This window comes from Corythoichthys intestinalis, chromosome 10 (assembly GCF_030265065.1).
Source record: "Corythoichthys intestinalis isolate RoL2023-P3 chromosome 10, ASM3026506v1, whole genome shotgun sequence".
Lineage (NCBI taxonomy): Eukaryota > Metazoa > Chordata > Actinopteri > Syngnathiformes > Syngnathidae > Corythoichthys > Corythoichthys intestinalis.
Window position 1 is genome coordinate 25,394,565 of NC_080404.1, and position 10,141 is coordinate 25,404,705.

Consider the following 10,141-nt stretch of genomic DNA (forward strand, 5'->3'; position numbering starts at 1 on the left):
TGCCTAAATCGATGTTTTTCGACCCGCTGTCTCCGCCGTATTTGCCTGACATCTGCTAGCAACCCTGATATGTACAGTGCCTTGCAAAAGTATTCGGCCCCCTTGAATCTTGCAACCTTTCGCCACATTTCAGGCTTCAAACATAAAGATATGAAATTTAATTTTTTTGTCAAGAATCAACAACAAGTGGGACACAGTCGTGAAGTGGGACAACATTTATTGGATAATTTAAACTTTTTTAACAAATAAAAAACTGAGAAGTGGGGCGTGCAATATTATTCGGCCCCTTTACTTTCAGTGCCGCAAACTCACTCCAGAAGTTCAGTGAGGATCTCTGAATGATCCAATGTTGTCCTAAATGACCGATGATGATAAATAGAATCCACCTGTGTGTAATCAAGTCTCCGTATAAATGCACCTGCTCTGTGATAGTCTCAGGGTTCTGTTTAAAGTGCAGAGAGCATTATGAAAACCAAGGAACACACCAGGCAGGTCCGAGATACTGTTGTGGAGAAGTTTAAAGCCGGATTTTGGATACAAAAAGATTTCCCAAGCTTTAAACATCTCAAGGAGCACTGTGCAAGCCATCATATTGAAATGGAAGGAGCATCAGACCACTGCAAATCTACCAAGACCCAGCCGTCCTTCCAAACTTTCTTCTCAAACAAGGAGAAAACTGATCAGAGATGCAGCCAAGAGGCCCATGATCACTCTGGATGAACTGCAGAGATCTACAGCTGAGGTGGGAGAGTCTGTCCATAGGACAACAATCAGTCGTACACTGCACAAATCTGGCCTTTATGGAAGAGTGGCAAGAAGAAAGCCATTTCTCAAAGATATCCATAACAGGTCTCGTTTAAAGTTTGCCACAAGCCACCTGGGAGACACACCAAACATGTGGAAGAAGGTGCTCTGGTCAGATGAAACCAAAATTGAACTTTTTGGCCACAATGCAAAACGATATGTTTGGCGTAAAAGAAACACAGCTCATCACCCTGAACACACCATCCCCACTGTCAAACATGGTGGTGGCAGCATCATGGTTTGGGCATGCTTTTCTTCAGCAGGGACAGGGAAGATGGTTAAAATTGACGGGAAGATGGATGCAGCCAAATACAGGAACATTCTGGAAGAAAACCTGTTGGTATCTGCACAAGACCTGAGACTGGGACGGAGATTTATCTTCCAACAGGACAATGATCCAAAACATAAAGCCAAATCTACAATGGAATGGTTAAAAAATAAACGTATCCAGGTGTTAGAATGGCCAAGTCAAAGTCCAGACCTGAATCCAATTGAGAATCTGTGGAAAGAGCTGAAGACTGCTGTTCACAAACACTCTCCATCCAACCTCACTGAGCTCGAGCTGTTTTGCAAGGAAGAATGGGCAAGAATGTCAGTCTCTCGATGTGCAAAACTGATAGAAACATACCCCAAGCGACTTGCAGCTGTAAATGGAGCAAAAGGTGGCACTACAAAGTATTAACGCAAGGAGGCCGAATAATACTGCACGCCCCACTTTTCAGTTTTTTGTTAAAAAAGTTTAAATTATCCAATAAATTTTGTTCCACTTCACGATTGTGTCCCACTTGTTGTTGATTCTTGACAAAAAAATAAAATTTTATATCTTTATGTTTGAAGCCTGAAATGTGGCGAAAGGTTGCAAGGTTCAAGGGGGCCGAATACTTTTGCAAGGCACTGTACAACTATCTTGTCCACACAAAATCAGCCTATTCTCACGAAAGTTTGAAAAACTTTAAGAGCTTGGAGGCTTATAAATACTTCGTTGCTGGTTGGGTGAAACAGGTCCTCGTCCACGAAAATTCGGCAGGAATCTATCTTGTGCTAGGAAAGGTGAGTTATGAAATTTTCAATTCAAAATCTTTTGTTATTGCTAACATCCACTGTCAAGTCTAATGTATTTCATGTCGTTTGTCAATGGAGTTAGGGCTTTTAATGTTTATATGGTTTAGCGATAGCACTCTCACTACATACATACGTGTATGTTGTCGGCGATTAGCCTAGCAATGATCTTAATTGTGGTTGTCAGCCCAAAACCCTCTAAATATATATTAAATGCATCTTACCAGATATAAAATGACTACTACATAATCTGTGGTAATCGTTTGGAGCCCAGTTTTCTCGTCGAATTGCAGCAGCCCATCTCGCTGTCTTCTCTCCGGGTCTCTCGGAATCCGGTAGAACTTCAAGTCTCTCCGTCTTCTCCATCTATCTTCTCTGTTATTGCAACCGACCGCCACACACGCCTTCACCATTTTGATTATTAATGTTAACGAGCAGAAAAACACGTCGTAAATAGGAGGAATGTACGTAGCCGTAACAGGTAAACATGATGTGTTGACGGACAATGGGGCGGCACCAGTCAGGAGGAAGGAGTTGTGACGTCACGTGGGTAGGGTCTATAGGAAATGGAGATCGTGTACGAAGGAGATGTTTACAAAGCTAAACCTACCAATTCTCTCCAAAAATTATGTCCCTGGTGCCAAATTCACTTGCAATGATTTGGAAGTACATAAAAATGTTCAGTTAAAGAGATGGCTTGAGTCTCGAGGGCTGAAAAAGACGAAGAAAAAAAACGAGCCAACCTTAGCATAGCCTTAGCTTTTTTATCGACACCTTTTTCTTACACGACTGACAATGACATTCTCCTGTTTCAACAGGCTATCCTTTACCACCAGCCCTGTCTTTCCTATATAGTATATACTCTGGTTGTCCTATGTCTCTGACCGTTCTTGGGGGTAATTTATATTTTGTGTAGCAATCGCAAATGCTACTCAGTGACAGCCATGAACACTTTTAATGTTTTCTTTGATAACAAATCTTAATTCTACAATTCATTTACACTTCCCCCTTACTAAAGTTGTTTTTTTTAACAACAGAAAACTTAACAGTGGCAGTCAGTTACCATTTTAATTCTTTTCAGGTCATTCATTGTCAGACAGAAGCAGCACGGCACAACGTCACGCTAAAAAATAAGTTAAAAATATCAAAATGGCTTACCTCTTTGTCCTCTGAAAGACTATGCCAACCCAACAAAAATCTTTACTGCGTATGAAATGTGAATGGATTCACCGAGCTGGTGTTAGTATTAGTAATAGTGTAAAGTGCTTTGAGCGTCTTGAAAGGTGGAAAAGTGCTATACAAGTATAACACCATTTACCAAAGAGAAAAGTTGATTCACTTTTCACATTTTTTCCTCCCGAGTTTTTGGTTTCGGGAAACGTATGAAGAAAACATCCTTCACATGTCAAAATGTCTAGAGTCGCTTCTACAAGTTCCAAAAAAGCAATGTTTGATCGGCATGTTCGTTTTTGAAAGATTACCGGAGAAATAGTAGCAGAATTAACACGGTTTCTATGAGAGGGCGGGTCTATAATGTTCCACTTCTGCTTTACTTCCGCTTAAGGATGCGACGTCACGGTCTAAAAATAGCATGCGTGTGGTACGCCATTGGCTGACAGGCTGGCACGTGATGAGCAAGGATAGTTATCTCTGATTGGTTCAAATGCACGTTCTTTCTCCCCAATAGAGTTGGGTGCAAAACAGGGGACTGAGATGAGCGGAAGAGGAGCCTGACGGGCTGTTTGCAGCCAGAGCCCTCTCCGTTATTTGGAAAAACAAATAGAGGAAAAAAAACAAGCTTGTTGAATTAAAGGAGCAATGCAATGTAAAATTGATCATATCTTTAAGAGAATGGAAAGAATTGATGAGGTTTATTTTATTTCAGTCTTCCATGCAAATGTGCACTTTAGACTTATTTTTGTTAATTTATGTAAGGCTACTTATTTATTTCTTTATAATTAAGAAGAAAAGTCTGTTTGCTTTGTCTTTAAAATATATTCCATTTAACTTTGCATAATGTATGTTATTTGCACTTATTTTTTTGTTAATGTATGTTACTTATATTTCTATTATTAAAAAAAGTCAATATTTACATTATCTTCCAATTTAAAGTGCATCCTATGTTATTGAATAGTTAAAATTGAGGTTTTGCTTTTAGATTTAAAGAAATGAGGGGAAAATAAAAATTAGATGGAGTTTTAGATAGAATTTTGTAAATCAATGGAAAAATACAATTTTAAATGGAAATCAGTTTCTCATTTATGCCTTGTTCCAGTGTAATACAGTAGCCTAATGCATGTGTTAAACCTTTCATTCATTCATTTTCTGAGCCGCTAATCCTCACGAGGGTCACGGGGGCGCTGGAGCCAATCCCAGCTAACTATGGGCAATATGCGGGTTACACCCTGAATCAGTTGCCACCCAATCGCAGGGCACAAGGAGACGAACAACCATTCGCGCACACAGTCATACTTAGGGACAATTTAGAGCGTTCGATCAGCCTACCGTGCATGTTTTTGTAATGTGGGGAGAAACCGGAGTACCCGGAGAAAACCCACGCAGGCACAAGGAGATAATGCAACTCCACACAGGAAGGCCGGAGCCCTGGATTGAACCCTTGATTTTTTGCATTTCTGTGGTTTTAGGAGGTTTGAGATCCCCCCGTAAGCAAAATAATGGTGTCAGGGAGTTCAGGCAAGAAATCCTAGCCACTTTCACCCTTGGTGTTATGTCCCTAGTCCCTATGCAAACATACGCCCTTGATAGACGTCCAAACCAAGGGTGGAGGTTTGCAAAGGGACGGTTGGGACAAAACAGTACGAACTTTTCAGGATGCCCAAATTGTCCCCACCAACTTTTAGGCAACCTTATTTGCATTATGTAATGACTTCAGTTATATAGCTCATTTATATTGTCTTTCCATATGTTTTAATTGTTGTAATTGACCCCACCCTTATTAAGTGAATTATTTTCATTATGTTTAGATTAACATGTACATCTTTTCACTTGCTGAATGTGCTGGTCCATTTTTTTCCTCCTAAAGACACATTTGATTGGCTGATGACTTGACCCTCACACACACGCACATTAGATATTATTGATATGATAAGGTTTTTTTTTCAGCCAGCAGCAGCCATTGTTAGACATGTAAAAAGACATAATTTTTTTGGAAGTGGGGAACACACCATTAATTTTGCTACTGTAGGTCCGACCTGCATCAGTGTAAGCATAACATTAAACTGTGTGAACTTGCTAACCTGCATAACTCAAGTAGGAAGTTGCTTCGAAAGAAGTGTCATTTTCTTTGTGTTTTCTACTGTTAACATTAAATAAACTGTGAGAAATGTAGTGAACTCTGCTGGAAAAAAAGGAATTAGAAAAAAGTTAGCAAGAAGCTGCTTAAAGAGAGAGGGGTGCTGCATAACCTCATATGTAGCTCACACAACACAACATACAACAATCATAATTAATTATGTACATTTTTTTATAAAGTGTTTTGGGGGAGGGGGGGTTGCCGCGAGCTACCCACACGAGCTTTGCGATTTACTGGTCGATCGTGATCGACGTCATGAGCACCTCTGATTTAGCATATCAATCAATTAAGTTCATATACGTGAAAAATGTAGCCCTGACTAGAGATGCCGATCGATCGGGTCCAATCATGTCATTTTCAAAGTATCGGAATCGGCAAAAAAATATCGGCCATGCCTTTTTTAAAAATACAGTATATACTGTATTATTTTTTAATGAAATCGTTTTCTAATTGACATAATATGTTACACTCATCCAGAGTCTTTAGTTTAGGCTTAAGGTAGGGTTATCAAATTTATCCCGATAACAGCGGTAATTAATTTTTTTAAAAAATGTATCACGTTAAAATATTTAACGCAATTAATGCATGCACTGCACGACCCACTCACGCATTGTCGTGCTCAATCTGTAATTGCGCCATTTTACCTATATAGAGGTAAAAGGCAGCGTAAAATGAGTAGAGTGAATTTTGGCAGCCTTTGGAGCCTCTTTTAAATTGGCTAAAACCTTATAATCCCTCTCCCTACAATTAGAAATATCATGGGAAGCAACGTGGGGAAGCAAGGTAGCAATTGATCTTTTTCTTAACACCTTATGTTATTTCCCAAGAAGATATATCAATTGGTAGCACTACGCACAGTCATGGTTCCACTTCTCATCATGCATTTGAGCATGGCTACAGTGTCATTTACTGAAAGCTCAACAAATACACTAGATGGCAATATTTAGTCACAATATACAAAGTCACAAGTCTTTCTATCCGTGGATCCTCTCACAGAAAGAATGTTAATAATGTAAATGCCACCTTGAGGATTTATTGTCATAATAAACAAATACAGTACTTATGCACTGTATGTTGAATGTATATATTCGTCTGAGTTTTATTCATTTTTTTCTTAATGCATTGCCAAAATGTATATGATAGGGAAAAATTATTGGGAATGATTGGAATTGAATCGGGAGCAAAAAAAAAAAAGCAATCGGATCGGGAAATATCGGGATCGGCAGATACTCAAACTAAAACGATCGGGATCGGATCGGGAGCAAAAAAACATGATCGGAACAACCCTAGCCCTGACTCCTGCTCACCCAATCTGTTTGATTTTATTAATGTCCCATCCCAAGCAAAAAGTGTTCATACAGCTTATGCTGTAATATCATCCCTACCAATGTTGAGACCAAACCTACGCCCTTGGTCCAAACGTATGGCATCTGATCATCTTTTTGCTGTGAATTTCAATGTGTTTATCACCAGTAGATGTCTATTTCAAATAAATTGGATGTCTATTGATGTCAATGGATAACTCTTTCATTGCTATTGGCTATTTTTGTCCTTTAGCCGTGGATTAGAATGAGTTTTTCACAATTCAAACAATTTAAACTGGGAGCACTGTTATCGTTCGAATAGATTGGATGTCTATCGCCGTCAATGGTAGCTAAAGCATTAGATAGAGCTATGAGCTTGTCACGGAGCGAATAGAACTTGCATATCAAGGTACAACAGATTAAGGATCAACCAAGATGCATTTTCAGACCATCTCCAGTAGGTCGCGGTACAACTCAAAGAATCGGTGATGGCTACACGAAGAAGAAAAAGACGCTGACAGCAGAGAAGAAGAATTGCACAGCTGTGCACGTTGTCTTACTTTTTCCCTTTTTAAGACCCCCCCAAAAATAAACAAGTAAGCTGAAGGGTAAAAAGTATCATTTTAGAAGATGTCCGGTGAGCTGCGAGCAGAATTGGAGAAACATTTGGAGGCTTTAAATATCCAGACGAGCTGTGTGGATCATCCTCCGGTAAATTGGAAATAATCATTTTCAAATATTTAATTGCCATTAATGAAAGAATCTAAAATCGTAAAAGACGTATCTGTTTGCCGTTGAGGGAAAAAACCAAAACGCATGTAGATGACGTGAGAATGCAGTCCAGTTTAATAAATCCTTATTTTGTGGTTGTCTGCTTACTTTAAGCTAAATTCAAGTTGGAAAACAAGTTTGAGGCCACTGATCGAGGGGACTCCTTGGCTATGTTAAATGATAGATGTTATAGATGCTCTGACGTGAATTTCTTTTCAACTTTGTCATTTTTCCCAAATGAATGCACGCCACGTTGCCACTCTATAAAAGGCTAGTCAATGTCAAGTCATTTATGAGAGGAAATCAAGTGAAAAATTTTTAACTGCAGTTTGTAACTTCATAAAATCCCTTGTACAACAAATACAGCGATAATTGAGAATATAATAGAAAGGCTCTATTGTGATTATAGAGAGTACAACGAGATTTAAACCTTCGCAATATGCACCACACAAAACAAAAGTACAATAAGGCTTATATAAAAACAGGTTACAGTGTAAAAAAAACAGTGCGTATATGACAATTCCCTCCCAGTCAAAAATAATTGGACATCTACCGCCGTCATTGTCAGCTAATGAGTTCTTTTATGAAAACCTTTGGAACAGTAGGAATGTTGTTGACCTGTTTCCATAATTTCAAATGTTGTAAATGGTCATTTGACATCGTTAATGTGTGCCCAATGTAAAAAGAGCAACAAAAAAAAATTAAAGCAACTCTGGCTCATCTGTCGATGTCAATGACTTACATATATGTTCATTGTATTTCCCTGTTGACTTGTCATCCTCCATTCAAGATAAACACATTTGTAATAATAAATTAACAAAGTATTCTTGAGGATTTTACATCCCTTCGAGAACTTTGGGGCATGTTTTCTCATTATCCAGCAGGGGGCGTCAAAACGTAAATGCATATCAATGATTACACCACTGATGAATAACGCTTATAATATTTATGTTTGTGAGGTTTTCACGGTGGAAGAGATGATGCCTCACCTTCAGGATGTGAGCGGTGCCGTCACAAAGAACCTCTTCCTGAAAGACAAGAAGAAGAAAACGCTGTGGTTGGTTTCGGTGCGTCACGATCGCCAGGTGAGGCCCGTCTGGATCAGACGTTTTGCCCATCTACCTAGCTGACGATGTAAATGATCTTGAAGGTTGGACGTCCACTTTTTTGGGTAATGTGTAAATGAATCCCAACACCGCAGCACCTTCTCATAATCCTCCCTGTCGATATTCAGGTGAACCTGAACGAGCTGGCCAAGAAGCTCTCTTTGGGCAGTGGGAACCTTCGCTTTGCAGACGAAGCCACCATGTTGGACAAACTCAAGGTGATGTCAGCTTCATCAAGCACAGACGATCCAAAACTACTTTAGTTTAGCTTTGCGTTAGCATTGAGCACTAACAACAGGTTAGCATTTACAATTGACAGCTACAATTTTCTGGGGGGTTTTTTGTACACATTTTCCGACGTTCTATATTCTTTCGACCGTATTACAAAATAAAGTTGTGCACTTATGACCAGAATGGCCTTTTTACCCTTTATAGCGCAAGAGACTAGTTTTGGTCATTAAAAATATATATATCAACATTTGGCATACAAGTATGGCCTAAAGATAATGATATATTTGAATTCATATTGTTTCATTGTTTAAAATAGATTTTTAATTTAAAAAGTTAAATCATGATCGTCTTTACAGTTTTCTTTCCTGTTTAATTTCAAAATGTGAAAAAAATAATTTATAAATAAAATGTTAATTAAAAAAATTATAAAATTTAATAAAATAGTCCCTGCCATTAACAAAGATAGACATCCTATTGTGCTGTGAATGCTAATATTTCATGTTTTAAATATATATTTTTAATATTTAAAAAGTAAATAAGGATCACATTTAATTTCAGTTTTGTTATTTTTGTCCAATGAATTTTTAGAAGTTTATAAACATTTCAAAGATTAAAAAACGGAAAAATGAAATATTGCCTTTTGTTTTATATTTGAAAAAAGACGAACTGTTAAATTTTCAACATTACAGCAATAAAGTGGAAGGCAGCACAGAGAGGGGGGAAAAAAAGCCCCAAAAAATAAAAGAATTAAAAGAATTTACAAAACAAGCTAAATGAACCAGATTTTTCTCTCCAGTTTTTAAAATGTAATGTTTATTAATTTAAAACAAGTTTTTAAAAAAAATCTTATCTACTGTGTGTTTTAATTTGAATGTACAAAAGGTCTCAAACATCAACTTTGATTATAGTTACTGTTAATTCTTTAGATGCCATTGCCAAAATTAGACATCCAAACCATTTTGACTGGGATGGGCGAAAGAACATTCGTTTATTCGCCCCTGCCAGTCTAAATGGACGTCCACAGCTGGGTTTACATCTACTGTGCTCCAATTGTTAAATGAGTACACCGGGGTTTTAGCAACTCCAATTACAACATAACGTCTCGGTGCCCTTCAGGTGGGTCAGGGGTGTGCCACGGCTTTGGCATTGCTTTTCGACAAGGAACACGCGGTCACGGCGGTTCTGGACCGAGACCTGCTGGAAGGAGGACACAGCCTGATCTACTTCCACCCCATGACCAACGCCGCCACTGTGGGGATGACGCCCCAAGACCTCTTACGCTTCCTCAAGGACATTGGACACGAACCAGTCTTGGAGAATTTTGAGTAGACTGACAGGAGATTCTGCTAATGATTCATCATTATTTTTAAAAATATATTTTTTTATATAATTATAAATACATTGAAATTAATACAGTGTTCATACAACCTAAATGAATATTAAAATGAATAAAAACACACACTCTGGATACAGCCTAAGTTTTTTCTTCATAGTATTTAACTCTTTGCATGCCATTGATGGTGTTTCATTTAAACTGACAGGACTTACTGCGA

General features: G+C 38.3%; 1 protein-coding gene across 1 annotated transcript; it reads left to right on the forward strand.

Moving 5' to 3' along the window:
• The first annotated feature begins 6,946 nt into the window (after positions 1-6,946).
• Positions 6,947-10,062, forward strand: LOC130923190 (prolyl-tRNA synthetase associated domain-containing protein 1-like). Its single transcript, XM_057848706.1, has 4 exons — positions 6,947-7,191; positions 8,211-8,336; positions 8,486-8,575; positions 9,705-10,062. The coding sequence occupies exons 1-4, from the start codon at positions 7,111-7,113 to the stop codon at positions 9,915-9,917; spliced, it is 510 nt and encodes a 169-aa protein (XP_057704689.1). The 5' UTR covers positions 6,947-7,110; the 3' UTR covers positions 9,918-10,062.
• Positions 10,063-10,141: the final 79 nt, after the last annotated feature.

Bases quoted from the DNA above. Each gene is read 5' to 3' on its own strand.
- LOC130923190 (XM_057848706.1), top strand. From the start codon at position 7,111: ATGTCCGGTGAGCTGCGAGCAGAATTGGAGAAACATTTGGAGGCTTTA. The intron at 8,337-8,485 runs GTGAGGCCCGTC...GTCGATATTCAG, and splicing joins CGGTGCGTCACGATCGCCAG to GTGAACCTGAACGAGCTGGC. The intron at 8,576-9,704 runs GTGATGTCAGCT...GGTGCCCTTCAG, and splicing joins CCATGTTGGACAAACTCAAG to GTGGGTCAGGGGTGTGCCAC.